This window comes from Chiloscyllium plagiosum, chromosome 12 (assembly GCF_004010195.1).
Source record: "Chiloscyllium plagiosum isolate BGI_BamShark_2017 chromosome 12, ASM401019v2, whole genome shotgun sequence".
In the NCBI taxonomy this organism is placed as follows: Eukaryota; Metazoa; Chordata; class Chondrichthyes; order Orectolobiformes; family Hemiscylliidae; genus Chiloscyllium; species Chiloscyllium plagiosum.
The window spans coordinates 55,439,763-55,459,906 of NC_057721.1; the positions used below are offsets into that span (position 1 = coordinate 55,439,763).

Below are 20,144 nucleotides of genomic sequence, written 5' to 3' on the forward strand. Positions count from 1 at the left end.
CCGGACTGCATACTGTTTCCCCTTCATCGTGAAGGCGGAGAGAAACTTTTTTTCCCCAACATTTTTGTCCGCCAACTTGGAGGGACTTATTTTTTTGGGGGGAAGCCTTAATCTTTGCTCCTCCCCTTCCGGCGTGATGAAGATTCCTTCCTTCCTGAGAGAGAGCGACAGAGTGAGTGAGTGACGGGAGAGGTTGATTGTTGGTCTTTTTGGCGTTGCTTCATTTTCAGTGACGGAGGGCTGGCTGGGGGGCCGCACGGCCTAGGCCTTGCTCTGGGCCTGACTGTAGGCCGCGGGCCGGTTGTAGTCAGGTCGGTCCTGACCTGTCCTGGGGCCTGCTCTCTCTCTCTCTCTCTGTGTGTCTGTGTACCCGCGGCCTGTGGATGTTTGCTCTGACCGTTACCGAGTTTCCTGCCCGATGACGGATTGAAAGCAGTGAGCCCGCTCTGTTTGTGCTTTCGTTTTCTTCCTCTTGCTTTTTTAATTTTCGCCTCATAATTCCCCCGTCTAGATCCCAGCCGCTTGCTCTTCAGGTGAGTGCGGATCTCCTTGTTGTTGAATTTTTTTGGATCAAGTTCAGGTGTTGTTGCTAGTTGACTGTCAACTGTATTTTGTTTTTGGTTTATTTTCTTGTTATGCGAATGTAAATCTTTCATGGGGTTGGGGGGGGGGGGGGATGTTAAGCATCCGTTTCTGCAAATCCATAAAATATAACCTACTCAATCTTTAGTAACACGTAAACCTCCGATTTCTGCAATTTTATCAAATACAATCAGCTCTTCATCCTTAACGCTTAAACCTCTGATTTTCATTCACTCACTCGTAAATCAGCATTACCTTGTTGGAAAAAAAGATGCGAAGTTTTTTTTGAATTAGGAAATTCACACTTGTCTTTTGTTTACCAAGATGTTGCTGGGTATGGCAGGTTTGAACTATAAAGAAAGGCTGGATAGGCTGAGGCTTTTTTTCACTGGAGCATAGGAGGTTGAGCAGTGACCTGATAGACGTTTATAAAGCAACCAGACATATAGATAGTTGATGGTAATTGTCTCTAAGATGGGGAATTTCAAGACGAAGCGGCACATTTTTAAGGTGACAAGAAAGAGATTTTAAAAAATACGTCACAGGCAATTTTTTTTAACGCAGAGGGTGGTTTGTGTGTGGAATGAACATCCTGAGGAAGTGGTGGATGTGAGTACAATTACAGCGTTTAAAAGACATTTGGATGGATACATGATAGGAAAAATTTGGGACGATATGGGCCAGGAGCAGGCAGGTGGGACTAGTTTAGTTTAGGATTGTGCTTGACATGGACTGGTTGGAGTGAAAGATTTGTTTCTGTGTTGTATGACTGATTTTGTTTAGTATTGTGTATATAAACAAATTCTCTGGAAATGACTATTGTTTGGTGTTGATGCTGCGCTAACTTAAGAACTTTGTTCAGGTTTTCCACAGATTAAAATGACTGACATCTAGCACTAATTTTGATCTTAAAAAAAACTGTAGTCCCTCTGTAGTACTGCTCACTGTGAGTCAAGATGTTTTTCGGATTAGTTTCTCCTGATCTACGAATACATTAAGGCCAAAGGGGTAACTAAGGAAAGATAAAGATTGGCAAGGCTGTTTATGTATGGAACCATAGGAGATGGGGGAGATACTAATGAGTATTTTGCAACAGTGTTTACTGTGGAGAAGGATATGGAAGATAGAAAATGGGAAATAAATAGTGACAACTTGAAAAATATCCATATTACGAAGGGGAGATGCTGGATGTCATAAAATACATAAAGGTCGCTAAGTCCCCAGGATATGATCAGGTGTACCCTAGAACTCTGGGAAGTGATTGCTGGTCCCCTTGCTGAGATATTTGAATCATCGATAGCCACAGGTGAGGCAAGGACTGGTTAGGGCTAGTCAACATGGCTTTGTGCATGGGAAATCATGTCTCACAAACTTGGTTGAGTTTTTTGAAGAAGTAACAAAGAGGATTGATGAAGGCAGAATGGTGGACATGATCTATATGGACTTCAGCAAGCTGTTTGACAAGATTCCCCATGGGAGACTGGTTAACAAGGTTAGATCTCATGGAATACAGGAAGAGCTAGCCATTTGGATACAAAACTGGTTCAAATGTAAAAGACAAAGGATGGTGGTGGGTTGTTTTTCGGACTGGAGGCCTGTGACCAGTGGAATGCCACAAGGATCGGTGCTGAGTCCACTACTTTTCATTGTTTATATAAATGATTTGGATGTGAGCAGAAGAGGTATAGTTAGTAAGTTTGCAAATTAGACCAAAATTGGAAGTGCAATGGACAGCGAAGAATGTTACCTTAGATTACAACAGGATCTTGATTAGATGGGCCAATGGGCTGAGAAGTGGCAGATGGAGTTTAATTCAGATAAATGCGAGGTGCTGCATTTTGGGAAAGCAAATCTTAGCAGGACTTATACACTTAATGTCAGAGTATTGAGTACAGGAGTTGGGAGGTCATGTTGCGGCTGCACAGGACATTGGTTAGGCCACTATTGGAATAGTGTGTGCAATACTGGTCTCTTTCCTATTGGAAAGATGTTGTAAAACTTGAAAGGGTTCAGAAAAGATTTACAAGGATGTTGCCAGTGTTGGAGGATTTGAGCTTTAGGGAGAGGCTGAATAGATTGGGGCTATTTTCCCTGGAGCTTCCTGAGGCTGAGGAGTGACCTCCTAGACCTTTGTAAAATCATGAGGGGCATGGATAGGGTGAATAGACAAGGTATTTTTCCCTGGGGTGGGATAGTCCAAAATTAGAGCGTATAAGTTTATGATGATTTGAGATGTGGAAGGGATCTAAGGGGCAACTTTTTGATGCTGAGCATGTTGCATGTGTGGATTGAGCTGCCAGAGGAAGTGGTGGAGGCTGGTACAATTACAACATTTAAAAGGCAAGTGGACTGGTATTTGAATAAGAAGGGTTTAGAGAGATGTGGGCCAAATGCTGGCAAATGTGACTAGAATTTTTTCGGCTATCTGGTCAGCATGGGCGAATTGGACCACAGTGTCTATTTCCGTGCTGTATATCCCCATGACTCTATGATCAATATGAAACTGAATTTGGGTTGAAAAAGGCATACGAATAAAATCTGTTAATATTTTGCTTGTGGTTAAAAACAAACTGGTTTTATAGGAGGAGTGATCAGAAATATAAAACCCCGAACATGCTATTATAGAAGTAAAATATTGCAGGTGCTGGAAGCCTGAAATGAAAATACATAACAGAAATTGTGCAGAGTAAGTGGGCGCGAATTTGGTGGTAGCAAGGTGGCTTTCAGCAGCCTTTGTCCCAACCTGACACACAATTCCTTGAGAGGCATCTCTGGACTGGATAGCATTTGAGAGGCTTCAGAGAACCATGCAGCTTCAGTTTAATCCCTCAGCTGCCAGTCTGTTTTCGGAGCAAAGTCGATGACTGATCAAATTTGTTTCATTTTTGGGGTTTCTTGTTGATCGATTTAATATTCAGAATATATCATGGCCAGGTATCGTACCAGATCAACTCCTTGGAAGGCACTGTACCACTATTGCTTAGCATCCTCTGCCACCAGTAAATTGTGTTGATAATTGGTGTCATATTGCTTATTACTGAAACTAATTGACAATTCTGCAAGCAGATGAGATTCCTGCGTTAAGCCCTTACCGCCTCCAGTTAACTGGGAGCGGTTTCTTTATTTGCCAGCAACCTGATGTGGATACTCCTGCCTACTTCTCTTGGATCTCCATTATTGTGTCCACTCTTGTGTCAATTTTTTGTGTTAACTATGTTTCTCTTCAAATATTGCACTTTGCAATTTGAGTTGTATTCCGTTCACCCATCTAAATGTTAAACAATTTGATTAAAAAAAATTATCTGCATGTCCTCCTATTATTACAAATCAAAATGTTGTGCTAGATTTAGTGCAATTTTGGAAGAACAAAGTATAAAAATGTTCTGTTGTGTTTTTAATCAATCTTTATTGTTTGCTAAAAACCCATTGATTGATTGTTTTGCAGTTTGTACTGAATATGGTAACACAAAATTCATAAACATTATTTTAAGTCCCCACAGTAAATACAACAGTCCACGAAAATTAAACTTATGATATGAAACAGTTCTTTGTTTTGTTTTGCATGTACAACTTGATAGTGTTTTTTTTTGTTAAGCATGACCTTTGTGTTTTCAGTAACATTCCTTTAAAGTTAATGAGTTGAATAACAGATCACCAGACTTCAAAATACATTTGTGGTAGCTGTTGAAATAGTCCTTGATTCTCAATATTTACAGTTTTTGTGTAAAGAATTATGAAAGGCAGTATTTGATATATCACTAAACTTTCACACTTAAAGTACATTTTCCATATAAGTGCTTCAGTGCATATTTCAGAATAAATCCATCTTTCACTGTTATTGATGGCCACAGATTGCGACCCTTATATTTGCACCAACTATTTGGGCATTCTTATTTTGGGAGGAAAAACCTTCACTTAATACTTGGTGGATATATAAGGTTATGCTAAAGTTTTTTAGTTTTTCCTCTCTTTTGAACCACATGCCATTTTCCAACAGGGTGAATCTGTCAAACTCAATGTGGGCTTGTGGGAAAAGCTGTTAAAATACTGAGAGAACTTGGGTAGCTTACTCTGAAAGGTTTTTACACACTTTACAATCTGAGAAATAATGCCTAATTTGGTGTTAGGAGAGTTTCTGGAAACCATTGGCACGAAGGATGATTTTTCTTCAAACACTAATTGTTTTGATATTGCAGTAAAACAACAAGCATCTATCGAAGTATAACTTAAAACATTATTGGAAATAGTTTGCAGCATCTGTGGAGAGAGATAAATTGAATTAACAGATTAATCACCTTTCTCCATTTAATTTGCTCATTAAAGGTGTTTTTCCAAATCATGGAATTTCTTGCTGTTTTCCATACATGTTCAGCATTGTGAAAGAGATTGCATTATAATTCTTAAATGATTGCTTTTATATTTTTGCATAAAGAGATTTATAGCTTCTATTCATCATTCTCTACGTAAGATGTTAGTGACAAATCACTTCACTTTAATATCCATATTGTACACCTGTCCTGCAGCTGGGTGTACAACTTTATGCTGAGACCTTAAATTTCTCAGATTTGGCAATTCATTTATTTTTAAATTTAGCAGATGATTTACAATCTTCATTTTGTTTGATTTGGACTGAAGCTCAGATTTTGTTTTTGCACGCATAGTTAAGAAAAAAAGAGCTGTTTTTGTAGTGATTGTAACCGTGATCCACGTGAACCTAACAGAATGAGTTCCCTACTTGGGGCTGTTAGCCTGGTCCAATCAGGGAGCCCTGGCTGACAGATCTAAACAGGAGTGAGGTTCTGCTCACTGAGAGCTTACTCTGGGCAAGCCAGACCAGTTTCAGATGCTATGCGCATGTAAATTCAGGGTGACTTGGAGATGTGATACCAGCCTCCATGAAGTTATTTCAGTGGTGATGAGGGGAAAAGAAAATGCTCTTGAAGAAATTTGCTAATCACAGTCATCTTAGGGTAAGTATTTCTGGCAGTATGGCATTATTTGGTAAGCTTGTCTTGTTCGATCCTGCTTTCAAAGTTTGGGCCCAATATATGGAAAGAAATGTTAGGACATTGGGGCAGATGAGAAGCAATGAGCAATTCGCTTGACAGCTTGTGCATGTGCAACTTTTCAGTTATTAGGAGTCAAACATTTCCTGAAGAAACCAGAAAATAAAGCCCTTCCAGAGTTAACTGATTTAGTTAAGGAATATTATGACCACAAGCCTTCTCTAATTCTGAGATGCTATCGGTTTTATTTGGCAGTTTGAGAAGCAGGGGAATGTGTTGGAATTTTTGACGAGGTTAAGACGACTGGCAGAGGCATGTGACTTTGGTTTAACTTTTCATGAGATGTTGAGAGACCATTTGGTAAGTGAAATTAATGATGTAACCCTGCAAAAGTGTCTACTAACTGAAGCCCAACTGGACTTCAAACAGGCACTACAACTAGCCTTATCATTGATAACGCAACAAGTGGAGGATATGACTTGCAGGGTATTCCCAAGCTTGGGGGAGCACCACTTGAGTACAGCCTCACTCAGGATATACCCTAAACAAAGGGACATGAGGTCAGCCCACAGCAAAACCCCAAATAAAAGCTAAGCCTCAACCATCCGGTTAAAATTTTCTTTAGGATCCAGGCTGGCAAGCCATTGTAGTTGCTGCTGATATGCGGGCTCACGGCAGCAGAAGAGTTCCACTAGGCCTGAATTGAGTAAGAGGACTCACAGTTTGGTATCCAGGAGAGTGCATATCCTGGAAAGCCCACCTACGTCTGGCTTGGAACAATTAAACTGCTTAGCAACATAAAAATTATAACCAATCAGTTTAAAAGTCTAGTTAAATGGTCATCCGGTTCTCATGGCGGTCAGTACAAGTGCGGCTGTATTAGCAATTGCAGAATCAGTCTTAAACAAAATGTGCTCTGGACTGCAACCCTTGCATAAATCAGCTAGACTGAGAATCCGTAGCATGGAACCTTTTACACATTAAGGGTGCAACTTTTGCTCCACTCTGGTTCGAGAAGCAGCTGGTTCAGTTACCACTGATTGTAATAAAAAGGCTCTGGCTCAAGCCTGTTCGTGTGAAATTGATTGGAAAAGATTGACCTTGATTGTCTCAACATTTTTTGGCTAGAAAAAGGCTGTCTGAGTGAAATTCTAACTAATTACCTGGAAGTCTTTCAGGAAGTTCTAGGGACTATTAAAGGGGCCAAGGCGATCTTGCGCCTTGACCAGGAAGCAATCCCATGATTCTGCAAGGCCCGCCCAGTGCCATTTGCCTTGTGTGCAAAAGTAGAGGCAGAAATTAGGGTGAAAAACGAAGGAATCAGCAAACCAGTCCAGTTTGGGAAATGGCCAGCACCGTTCATAACAACTGTGAAGCCTGATGGGTAGGTTCGCCTTTGTGTGGATTTTAAATAAGCAGTAAACTGCTTTTCGCAGCTGGACAAATACCCAGTTCTTCACATAAAGGACTTATATGCACAGTTGACGGGAGTATTGTCCTTCAGGAAGCTGGATATGAGCCATGTGTACCTACAATTGTGGTTAGATGAGGATTCCCAGAAGTATGCTACAGTTAATACCCATAAGGGTTCTTACCCTAAATGGCAGTATATTAAAAATTGGTATCAGCCTGTGCCATTTTTCAGCAGACATTGCCAAACATTTTACAAGGTCTACCCCAGTCACCACTTAATTGGATGACATGCTAATAACAGGGACAACCAATAAAGAGGACTTGGAGAACTTGGACATAGATGTTTCTCCAAGGTGGGCATTATGCCTTGGAAGGGGAAAATGTGTGTTCCAGGCACCCTAAGTGTCCTACTTGGGCTACAGTCGACAAGACCTGGATAGATGCTTTGGAAGATAAATTGAGGGCGATCAGAGGTGCCCTGGCTCCCACATATGTACTGGAGCTTAGGTCTTTTGGATTGGTGAATTATTATGGAAAGCTCATATGCAACCTGGCCTCCATCCTGACACCCTTGCATCCCCTATTGGAAAAGGGACTGCCTTGGAAATGATCTCGTCGCCAAGATGTAGCTTTTAGGGAAGTGAAGAAACAGCTATCATCTACCAAGGTTTTGGTACACTGATCACAATTGAGATCAAGTGCTGACGTGTGTTGCCTTCCCGCACTGTATTGGGGTAGTGTTTGCTCATAGATGGCTCAGTGGAGAGCAGCACCCAATGGCATAAGATTCCGGAGCAGTGTGCAAGTATGCCTAGATAGAGAAAGAAGGTTTGGCTGTCATCTTTGCTGTGTGAAAGTTCCACCAATACCCTTTTTCTGACTTAGATTTGTAATTGTAATATACTATAAACCCCTGCTACGGCCACTCTGAGGACAAGCCCATGCCGTCCATAGCTTCAAGTCAAATTCAACGTTTGGCTCTCATTCTAAGTGCATACAATTTCAAGTTGGAGCATTGGCTGGGAGGCCAAGTAGCAAATGCAGGTGCCTTAAGCAGCCTCCTGTTGGCAGATATGCCACTAGTGGTGCCACTATTGGAAGAGTCTGTCTGGTTTTAAACTTTCTGGACACCCTTCTGGTCACCACTGACAATATCCGACTGTGGATATAAAAAGATCTGGCCTGACAAAACTAAAGCAACTGGTAGTGGTTAGGGAAACAAAAGGGCCAGTCAACAGCCAGAATTGAAACATTTCTGGATCTGGCGAGACCAGATCACCATAGAGCAAGATATCTTATTTGGATGTGTGATTGTCCTGAGTAAAGGTTGCCAGACCCTGAACTCCACCAGGCTCATCTGAGGTGTCTAAAATGAAGATGTTGGCAAGAAGTTATGTCTGGTGGCCAGGATGGATTCAGATATAGCTGTGTTAGTGGGGCAGTGCTCAGAATGCTAATAAGGTCACAAATTAACACCAGCAGCTCCTTCATGCGTGGGAATGGCAGGGTAAACCCTGGACTCGGTTACAAGTTGACTATGCCAGCCCTTTTTCATGGGTTCAATGTTGTTAGTCATTGTGGGCACTCAGTGTTTGGACTTACGTAGGGTTCGTGAATCAAACATGTATGATTGATAGAAAAGCTGCGAGCATCTTTTGCAATGCATGGATTCCTCCCAGAAGTGTTGGTCCCAAACAATGGGCCATCATTTACCAGCAGGGGATTTGAGTATTTCCTAAAGTCAAATTGCATTTGACATAAAAGGACAGCTCCATATGATCCATCATCCAATGGTCTGACAGAAAGAAGTCTAAACTTTGAAGGCAGGCTTAATCAAACAGGAAATGGGACAGTTTGTTATCTAGTAAAGGCTGTTTCTTTATCAGGCAACTTGAGGGATGGATCCAGCAGTATTGTGAATGGGAAGAAGATTCCACAGCAGTTTAAATCTGATCTCTGCAAGGTCTGGGCAGTAGGGTGTGAAACAACAGCATCCAGAATGCTAATGCCAGACATAAGATCCTCGAAGCGAGAGAGAGAGTTTACTTCAGGGGATGAAGTTGAAGTTTGGTGCCAAAATTACACGAATGGCTCTGCATGGGTAAGAGGCATGGCCGATGTGAGGTCAGGTCTCATGGTATACAAAGTTCTGAACCCAGACCACATGAAAGCTGCAAACGTGCATATGGGATAGAAGCAAAAGATTTCTGGCCCCTCAGAACAGCCAGAAAGGCTGTCCGAGCTCATGTGTTCTCCCCCTCTGTCTAGTATCTGAGAAATATCTGAGTTTGAGATGGACTGCAGATATTGCAGCCTTGGTGCCATTAACACCGGAAGAAGAGGATTAATTTCTTAAATGTTCAAGCTGCAAAAGGCGAGCTATGGTCTGGTAGAGCCTACCCATATCCCAGGTGGAATCAGAGGAACTGGACCTGGTGCAAAAATGCCTCAGAAACGCTACAAGAAAAAGAACAGGCCAATGTTCTGGACTTGGAGGGGAAGGAATGTATTGATTGTAACAAGGTCAGCCAAGTGGATTTCAGAATATGACTTCCCTGATTGGGGCTGCCAATCAGGGAGCCCTGGCTGACAGAGATAAACAGGAGTGTCTGGGGAAAAAATAAGCACTACCGCACTTAGGTGGTAGTGTGGGGGTTAAAAATAAATAAATAAATAAACAGGGGATTCTTCCTGGTGGTGGAATAAAAAGAAAAAAAAAAGAAAAGCAGGTGTGCTTGCACTTTGATGTGAAGGGCAGTGTTTGTCACTAAAAAAAAATAAATAAACAGGAGTGGCACTGCCCTTTGATGTGAAGGGCAGTGCTTGTCACTGGCCACCTGGGTGTTTTCCTGTCTTCCTGGTGGTGGAAATTGAATAAAGATTCGTGCACTTTGTAAAATAAAAGAGAAAAAAAAAGCAGAAGTGTCTGGGGAAAAAATAAGCACTACCGCACTTAGGTGGTAGTGTGGGGGTTAAATTTTAAAAAAAAAAAGGGAATTGTGGGGGTTTAAAAAAAGAGAGAAAGAAAAAACAAATAAACAGGAGTGTCACAGACTCCCAGCCCAACTGCTTGTTCTGTGGCGCTGTGGAGTCCATGGACCATGTATATATTGGGTGTGGGCGTTTGCACTCCCTTTTTGATTTTCTTAAAAACCTTCTCCTCTGTTTTTGGCTGCACTTCAGTCCCACGCTCCTGATCTTTGGGCACCCGGTATGGAGGAGGGAGGGCGGATCTGAAGACCTTCTCGTGGGTCTGCTCCTGGGCCTGGCCAAACTGCCCATCAACAGATCGAGGCAGCGGGCCATGGAGGGGGTCGTTAGGGCCGACTGCCTGCCCCTCTTTCGCGGTTAAGTTAGGGCCCGGGTGTCCTTGGAGAAGGAGCACGCGGTGTCCACCAACACCCTGGAGTTGTTCAGGGAGAGGTGGGTGCCGCAGGGAATGGAGTGCATTATTTCTCCCTCCAACTCTATTTTGATTTAATCCCTACCCTCCCCTTCACTGTTTTGATCACGCAGCACTGCCCTTTGATGTGAAGGGCAGTGTTTGTCACTGACCACCCGGGTGTTTTCCTATCTTCCTGCTGGTGGAAATTGAATAAAGATTCGTGCACTTTGTGTCTTTCACTGTGTCTCACACGTATTCACATGCCATGGCTGCTGGGGAACAATAAGCACTACTGCACTTAGGTGGTAGTGTGGGGGTTAAATTAAAAAAATATAAACAGGAGTGTCAGAGCTCTACTCATTCTGAGAGCCTGCTCTGAGGAAGCCAGACCAGTGTTAAGTGGTGACCAACGTTCAGGGATCTATATACATGGTTGCTGAGATCTCTCTGTTTATCCACACTACAAAGAATCTTACCATTAGCCTAGTACTCTTTTTATTCCTTTGTTGCTCCTTCCAAAATGAATCACCTCACACTTTTCTGCATTAAACTCCATTTGCTAACTCTCAGCCCAGCTCTGCTGCAGCTTTCAGCACAATCCACAATTCCACTGACCTTGGTGTCATCTGCAAATTTACTAACCCATCCTTCTATGCTCTCATAAAGGTCATTTATAAAAATGGCAGCAGTGGCCTCAAAACAGATCCTTGCGGTACACCACAAGTAACTGAAATCCAGGAGGAACCACCACCCTCTGTCTTCTTTCAGCGAGCCAATTTCTGATCCAAAGTGCTAAATCACCTTCAATCCCATACCTCGGTATTTTATGCACTAGCCTACACTGGGAACTGTATCAAACACATTGCTGAAATCCATATGCACCACATCAACCGCTATTTGGTCACCTTCTCTAAGAACTCAATAAGGTTTGTGAGGTACGCCCTACTCTTCATGAAACCGTGTTGACTACCCCAATCAACTTATTCATCTCTAGATGATTGTAAATCCTATCTCTTATAACCTTTTCCACCACTTTACCCGCAATCAAAGTAAGGCTCACTGGTCTATAGTTGCCTCTATTCCCCTTCTTGAACAAAGGGACAGCATTTGCTATCCTCTAGACTTCTGGCACTATTCCTGTAGACAATGGCGACATAAATATCAAAGCCAAAGGCTCTGCAATCTCTTCCCTGACTTCTCAGCAAATCCAAGGATAAATCCCATCTGGCCTAGGGACTTAATTATTTTCACATTTTCCAGAATTGCTAACACTTCCTCCTTGTGAACCTCGATCCTGTTTAGTCTATTTGTGTAGGTTGTTTTATTTTCAGGTTAGTTTACTGAAATATCTCAACAACAACTCATCTTTATAGAGCATGTTGAGCATGGACAATTTTCCCAAGGTGGTTTTGAAGATGAGACACAAGAATGGATATTGACCCAAAGAAAGTCATGCTCAGGCTAACGTTTAATTAAATGGGTAGTTTTTAAGGAATATCTAAAAGAAGTTTTATTTCTCAAAAAAAAACCCATCCTGTTTCCTTCTGAAAATGTCAATTGTCTTTGCTCCCAGTACTCTCACATGCAGTAAGTTTCAAGTAAGAAATGCATTTTCCTGAATTCCCTTTCAGTTGGAAAGTAATGCATTGTGATCCCAGTCAGAAAAGATCTTATTAGATTCTGACTAGTTTTTAATTAAGACTTTTTAATAAAAGTTTATAAATTTTGTGCTGTTTGCATAGATTTCTTGGGAAGGGGTAATGGAAAAGGTATCTAATATGGCCTTGAATACTTTGTATAGAAAAACAAATATTTTTCTCACCAAAGTATTGCCATTTGTGAGAACTCTCTCTGCAACCCATTCAGTTGTTCCATGGGGATTCTTGAGTGCCCATGACATGGTATCAAATACTAACTAACTTCTGGGAATTATGTATTATTCAGTAATGTTCAGGATGAATAACATATCACCTAGGAGAATTTCATTAAGAGAAAAGTAAGAACAATTATCCTCAAGACCTAGGGGATTTGTTTACCCACAATTGACATCAGGTGAAAACTTCACATATTCAGCTAGTAACAGCTCATGAAATATTGAGTTAATGACTTAAGCATGTTTGTGACATTGCTACTTCTATAATTGTTCTTCATGCACAGATTTATGTGGTAATTTTTATTCAATAGCTCCTTGATACATTGCAGGAAATAAATCCAAATGCTGTCTTGTTTACAGTTTGATAGTTGAAGCATTGGTTCATTAATGAATTGTTTTATTTTGTTGACTGTGTATTGCTTTTGGATTTCTCTCTGTTACTATCACATAATTGACTATTACATCAAGCGTAAAGGGTGTTGCAAGTTTCACTTTGAGTGTATCTTCGCTACTTCCTATCCAATTGCTATTGAATCATTTTCTATCTGTCAGGTAATCCTGTGCCACCTCCCACAGTCTATTTAATCAGACACATTAAATCTAATGTGCCATTATGTAATAAGACTAGAGTCATAGGATCTTGTGCAGTGGTAGTGTCCCTACCCCGGAACCAGGAGGCCCAAGTCTCACCTGTTCCAGAGTTGTGTAATAATATCCCTGAACAGGTTAATTTAAAAAAAAGTCTCACAAAGCTAGAATCATAGAATGGTTACAACAGAAGGAAGGCCATTCAGCCTTTCGTATCACAAAAAGAGCTACTCAACTGGTCACACTCCCTTAGCTTTTCCTTGTAACCCTGCATACATTTTCTCTTCAGATAATTATCCGATTTCCTTTGAATTGAATCTGTTTCTGTGAAGCTGTATGCTGCATTGTATTGCATGTTGTGATTCTCTTTTCCTATATGCTTAGTAATTTTTAAAAATGAATTCAAGCCGATTTAATTCATGATTGTCTTATTATTTACAAACATTGAGGTACGTATCACATTCTCATTTTCTGTTTAAAACCTTCAATTATGTTTTTGTCAATATTGACCTCTTGGCTGGCTAACGTACTCTCTCTTCAGATATTTAATGTATGTTAAACTTTGTGAAGTACCTTCTGGAAAAATCACTTATTACCTCTATTCAATAATATATTTAGGCAGATTATTTATTGAACACATTCTTTGTGTTAAATAATGCTTTATTTATCCATAGGTTAATTTCATATTGCACGTTCTTTTGAGACATTTTAAGGCTTTCACTGTAACAAAATAACAGGCCATTTATATTTTCTGTGATATTTTAGTTTACAAATACTGACAAAAATGCTTGTAATCTTTGACATTCAAACACTTGTGTAAATTGTATTCTTGTACATAGTGATCCTACTGCTGCCCAAATGGATAGACGTAGGGCATCAACTCAACCTGCTGGCCAGGATGGACCAGGGACATTAAAGGTATCAACTTCAATTTCTTCATTTGGTTCTGTAAGTTAGACTTCACTATGAAGTCTTCTTTTGCTTCTTTGGTTTATTCTGCCAAGCTTTCCTGGTGAAGGCACTGAATGATTATAGAATCCTTTTTTTTTAATGCTGTTAAGATGTCAATTGTTCACTAATTGAGTTTTATGTAATATTCATTTTAGAGAGCTGTGAAGACAAATCTAAGTTGCGTTTCTGAGGCAATCATCAATTAGAAAAATTAAATGTAACCAGGTTACACTTTTTCCAAGTATAATTTATCTATGATTGGCAAAACTAATGTAAAATAGTCAAGAAGTTTGAACACAAACAGTACAAATTTAGGTTTGTGATCTTTTGTGCTGGTATTTTGCTTAAATAAAAATCATTTTGTTGGAAGCCAACTTTGATCATTAAAATTGGTCACATTGCCAGATGAATCAAGTGAGTGTTTGCTAATTAGGTCCATTTGTAGCACTTCCAAGAAGGTTCTTAGAATTGAGCTGTTTTGATTTCGGATACAAAAACACTGGGCACTGTTTAAAAATTTTTTGGCTGATTACTGTGTACATTAATGATTTCCACGAATGATTCTTTATTTTTTAAAAACATTTTCAATTACAGGGAATATTCTTTGTTTCACCTTTTGAGTTGTTTCACAATAAATGTGTTTCTTTATTATGTCACTTCACCACCTTTTAATAAAGTCAGATTTCTCAGAGCTGTACAGCATGAAAACAGATCATGCTGACCAGGTATCCTAAATAAACCAAGCTCCATATCACTCAACTACAGGTACAATTGCAAATACTGAGATGGCAATGGTGGACCCTCCTCTTCGCTCTCAAATCTCCCCTCCACCCCTCACCAAGACGTTGCAATGATTTTCAAGCCTTGGAGTGGATTCTCAGTGGGAAAGGGTTTGTGAAGCATTACCCTAGACTTGGGATTTTCCTTCCTGGGCATCTCTACCTCACTCTCCCCACCTCCTTTTGAGTTGCTGCTGAAAACCTGCACATTTGATCAAGTTTTAGGCCATGTGTTAATTGTCTTATGTGGCTCTGTGTCAAATTTCATTTAATAGCTCTCTTGGAAGGTAGTTTGGGGCACTTCACCTATTTTAAAACTGCTGTATAAGTACAAGCATTTTGTTGTTATATTTAGAATATCCTTTATTGTCACATGTACTCAAATACAGGAGTACAGTGAAAAGTTTTACAATGTCTCCTCTGATGGCGTCATCTTAGGTATAAGTGCATAAGTACAAATCTTAGATACAAGGAGTAAAAAGAAAAGGAATTGCATTACTTTAGTGTTGAAAGAATAAGTTCAAAATAAGACATAGTCAAAGAATTGACATTACAGTCAGATTAAAAAATTTCAAATAAACATTACATTGCACCAGCTCAGCACAGGCGGCATCCACGTGTTGACCGACTGCCTGCACCAGACCTCCGCTCCAAGCCTCCAGTCTGCTCTGTACTCGCTCTCAGCTGTGCCAAGATAAGTTCCAGGACTGCATCCCCTGCACCAGCTGATGCTCCAGGCATGCTTTCCCCACGCCAGCCTCCACCTGGGACTCACTTCTCATGCCAGCCTCTGTCCCAGCACTGCTTTCCCTGTGCCGGCTGCCACCCCGGGACTGCTTCCCATGTACCGACCTTTGCCCCGGAACTGCTTTCCCCGAGTTGGCTGCTGCTCCACGATTAGCCTATGGAGCTTGTCAGCTCCTCCATTCCCCCAATGCAGAAAATGGGGGGAGGTGGAGGGGAATAAAAGAAAAAAGAACAGATGGAGCAGATGAGCTCCAGTTGAAGCATCTTATTCTGCTGCCATCTTGCCGACAGGTCAATTTATATCAAAGAACTAAGGAATTCAAGTTGGTGCTTTTGTTACCCCTCCTAACTCCCCAGGAAGATACTCTCCTTCTGAATTTATGTTTAAAGTAGGCAATTCTTTTTAACAATAACAATTGAATTTTAAGGGTTTGAGATTTTTTTTGGAAGTGAAACCTTGTGTAGGATTCCTTCAGAATTGCTTTATCTTTCTATTTTGTAAAGAGCCGTGAGATCAAGATTACCCTTCCTTTAGTAATTTCTTTTCACTTTGGCATCCATCATCTCTGACCATCTTATTTTGCTTTTGTTCTGTGTTGTGTTATCTCACATCAAGTCAGATTTTTCAGGATTATAGAAAGCAAGCAGTGATCTAGCAATCTTACCATAAGTCTAGCAATGCTGACGTTAAGTTTAAATCCTACCATTGAAACTGAGAAATTATACTTGATAGTTAGCATCAGTAGAAGTAAGGATCACAAAAACTTTTGCATTTTTGTAAAAACTCAACTGCATGGTTAACTGTAGAGACAATTGGATGGGCAATAAAACTGTTTTATCAGTATCTCCCATACCCCAAGGACCAAATAAATGACATTGCTTATGTAAAACTAGTGAGAAATGCTTAAACCATGGATGGTTTGGAACCAGTATGACCACCCTGCTACCACCACCACCCACCTTTTGTGGATGCTTCTTTTGGTCATGTTGTGATGGAAAATTGTCATCTCTGTGCATTAGTTTGCTGCTCATAGATGATGGTCCGTGTCAACTCCATTGTTCCTTATCTCAACTTAGTTCAACATTTTTACAATTATGTGGCAAAATTCAAACTTTCTACATTGTGAAGAGCTGTAAATATGCTTGTGAAAATTATACTTTATAAAGAGTGATTCAGAGTTTAAAATTGCAGAAGAGGCCCTTCCTGGCCTGATTCATTATTGTGATTGTTGATGTTACTAATTTCTCATACAGTGACATCTTGCTTTAATACATCAAGATTTCATGATGATTATGGCAGCAATGTTTTCAGCATCTGCCACCATTATTGACCGTTTCAGAGTTGTGATTTCTGGAGTTGGTAGCACATTTGCAGTTCGATATCCAGAAGTTGCTTGGCTGTATTCCCATGCTAATTCAAGGGTGTATCATTGATGTTTCCTTCAATATCATTTAATCAGAAGTAATTGAACTGATGAGAACTTCCATTGCTGTATTATTCATATCTCACTGTAAAGACCTTTGGAAAAAGTTATATTGTTAAATGAAGAGTAATTGAGTTTTTAACTGAGTACTAAATTAATAATTACTACTAGGGAGCATCACTCTAGCCATGAAAGGTCAAATTTATATTCAGGTTGCTGATTATTTCAATTTGCTTCATGAAGTCCAGCCTGTCATGCTGTAAAATATTGATCTGTCTGGGTACCCATACAAACTCCCTTTAAATGTGCTTATCTAGATTGCACTGCAAAATGATTTTATTTCTTTAACTACACTGAATTGCAAAGTATTTATTTTTACTTTCATTTAGAATGTCTATTTCTTTAAATTCCAAATTAATGGATATTTTTATATTAAAGCTTGTACTAATTTGATGAAGTGTCTTGGCATTCTAATTCTTTTTGAAAATTTTATTTCAACATTGAATGATTTTCTTCTGTTTCTAGTCTGGGGACAAATTTAAAATTCCAAAGAAGAAAAAAGTCACAGAGAAGGACAATGTAGAGACTCATTCTCCTCTATCCCGACTTACTGATTCCAGAATTGAAAATTTAAGACCGTCGCATGTGAGTTGAAGTAAAAAGACTTTATGTATCTTGTCTAAGTTTCTGATCTTAATGCTTTCTTTGTTCTTTCATGGTAGATACTGGCATAACCAGCGTTTTATTGTCCACTGTAATTGCTCTTGAAGATGGTGAAACTGGGTGTTATTTCAGAGATCAAAAAAATCAACTAGTTGTTGTGTATCTGGAATTACTTATGTAGTCTAAGGATGAATAGTTTATTTTCCTAAAGATGATTAATACACTATTAGTTTTTAAAGACAATCTAATAGTTACATGCTCACAATTACTGATAAGTGCATTTACACCAGATTTATTTAATTTGAATTCACAATCTCCAGAATATTGGTTGCTAAACCAGGAACAATGCTGTCATATCCAATGTGAGCATAGAGACTGAATGTTCACCATAGCTATGGGACTTTGGGCGGCCCAACAGCCATTAGCTCAATCTTGTTTTTAACTTGATAATCATGCATTTGTTTTGTAGCTGAAATCATTACATTGTGATTATGAGAGGGAAGCTTTCATTTCTCTATCTTTCACTGTCTTTTTCTTCCATAAGGCTCAACTGTGGACAACTACACGATAGCATTATCACATGGTTAATACCAACTCAGTTGGCTTAAAAAAAAACAAGTAGTAAGCATGAGCCTAACTTACAAATGTAGTTCACTGCATAATTTGGTGCACTTAAAAATTCAGTAGTTTAACTCCATGAGACTGCCAAAAGATTTAAGCAAGTTAGATTTGAATTAGATTACCTACAGTGTGGAAACAGGCCCTTCGGCCCAACAAGTCCACACCGACCCGCCGAAGCGTAACCCACCCAGACCCATTCTCCTACATTTACCCCTTACCTAACACTACGGGCAATTTAGCCTGGCCAATTCACCTAACCTGCACATTTTTGGATTGTGGGAGGAAACCGGAGCACCCGGAGGAAACCCACGCAGTCACGGGGAGAATGTGCAAACTCCACACAGTCAGTCGCCTGAGGCGGGAATTGAACCCGGGTCTCTGGCGCTGTGAGGCTGCTAGGAGTTGTTAGGATGGTACACAATAGTTGAAAAAACAATTTTTGGATGGGTGCTCAGTGTTGCTGACAGTTTGGAAATCATTACTTGAAGAGATATTAGAAGGCGAAACTCAGCACACTTACAAGTTATTTGGATAAACACGTGAAGTGTTGCAATTTATACAGCTGTGGACCAAAAGCTGGAAAGTGCCGTTGGATATATAACTCTTTTTGAGCCAATGCAGAAATGATAGGTCAAATGGCTTCCTTCTGTGCAATAAAATTTCTAACTTACCTGACCCTGTTAAACATTCGTCTGTCTGAGGGCTCTTTCCTGTACACCCTTCCTCTCCTTCCTACCACTATGAATATTTTACCATTTTGTACACAATTTTTGTGTACCGTTTTTATTCCTTCTTCTGAAGTGTGTTGATATATTTTTCTGTTTGTTTCCCTGAAGCTGCTTTCAATCCTGTTTCAAAAGTAATTATTTATTTTATGGCCAGCTATCATGCAGGTTATGCTTTCCAGTAGCAAGCATGTTTTCAGGTGGGCGGTAATGTAAAAGCAAAATGCTCCAAATTCTGCATATCTGACACAAGAATAGGAAATACTGAGTTGTTGTCAAAGTATTTTGAGAAAGAAACCCAGTTATTGTTTTAGATGTGAATCAGAATTTATCACGAAAGATCACAGACCTGAAACAATAACTCATTTGTCTGCTGAGAATTTCTGTGGAAATAAGAGTTGGCTTCAGACAGTTAGAATACAGATTAGTTTCGCAACGTATATTGTTGAAAGGACAATAAAAATATTTTAGACATTGTTTGTGGAAGTATTCTAACCAGTATAATGTGTTATAATCTGTTATACGTAATGCACAGCAATCTATAAAGACACTAAGCAATTATTAGACTCTTGTGTTTAGTGAGACTGTAACTTGTTCACAACTTAATGTAAAGAACTTCACAGAACACAGTCCAGCTCTGCTTCTGAATTCCAAAGGTGAACTGAAACGTAGGCCTTTGTTGTGGAAGTAAAATTCACAAGATTCACCCTGAAGTAAGAAGGTGTAGTGGACAACAGGATCTTGATCAGGTGGGCCAATGGGCTGAGAAGTGGCAGATGGAGTTTAATTCAGATAAATGCGAGGTGCTGCATTTTGGGAAAGCAAATCTTAGCAGGACTTATACACTTAATGGTAAGGTCCTAGAGAGTGTTGAACAAAGAGACCTTGGAGTGCAGGTTCATAGCTCCTTGAAAGTGGAGTTGCAGGTAGATAGCATAGTGAAGAAGGTATTTGGTGTGCTTTCCTTTATTGGTCAGAGTATTGACGACAGGAGTTGGGAGGTCATGTTGTGGCCCTCCGCTACATCGATGACTGTATCGGCGCCGCCTCGTGCTCCCACGAGGAGGTTGAACAGTTCATCCACTTCACCAACACCTTCCACCTCAACCTCAAATTCACCTGGACAGTCTCAGATTCCTCCCTCCCCTTCCTCGACCTTTCTATTTCTATCTCAGGCGACCGAATCAACACGGACATCTACTACAAACCAACCGACTCCCACAGCTACCTGGACTACACCTCCCCCCATCCTGCCCCCTGTAAAAACGCCAACCCATTCTCCCAATTCCTTCGACTCCGCCGCATCTACTCCCAGGAGGACCAGTTCCAAAAACGCACAACCCAGATGGCCTCCTTCTTCAAGGACCACAATTTCCCCCCCGACGTG

General features: G+C 40.3%; 1 protein-coding gene across 4 annotated transcripts in view; it reads left to right on the plus strand.

The window, feature by feature from the left end:
- LOC122555283 (sentrin-specific protease 7-like) overlaps window positions 1-20,144 on the plus strand; it is a 115,917-nt gene continuing 95,773 nt past the window's right edge. The window contains exons 1-3 of one of the 4 annotated variants that reach the window (XM_043701123.1): window positions 1-533; window positions 13,687-13,795; window positions 17,274-17,393. In XM_043701123.1, coding sequence (XP_043557058.1) covers window positions 13,706-13,795; window positions 17,274-17,393 — 210 coding nt within the window. In that variant the 5' untranslated portion in view covers window positions 1-533; window positions 13,687-13,705. The remainder of the gene's footprint in view (window positions 534-13,686; window positions 13,796-17,273; window positions 17,394-20,144) is intronic. The other 3 variants (XM_043701120.1, XM_043701124.1, XM_043701122.1) reach the window with 3 other exon arrangements.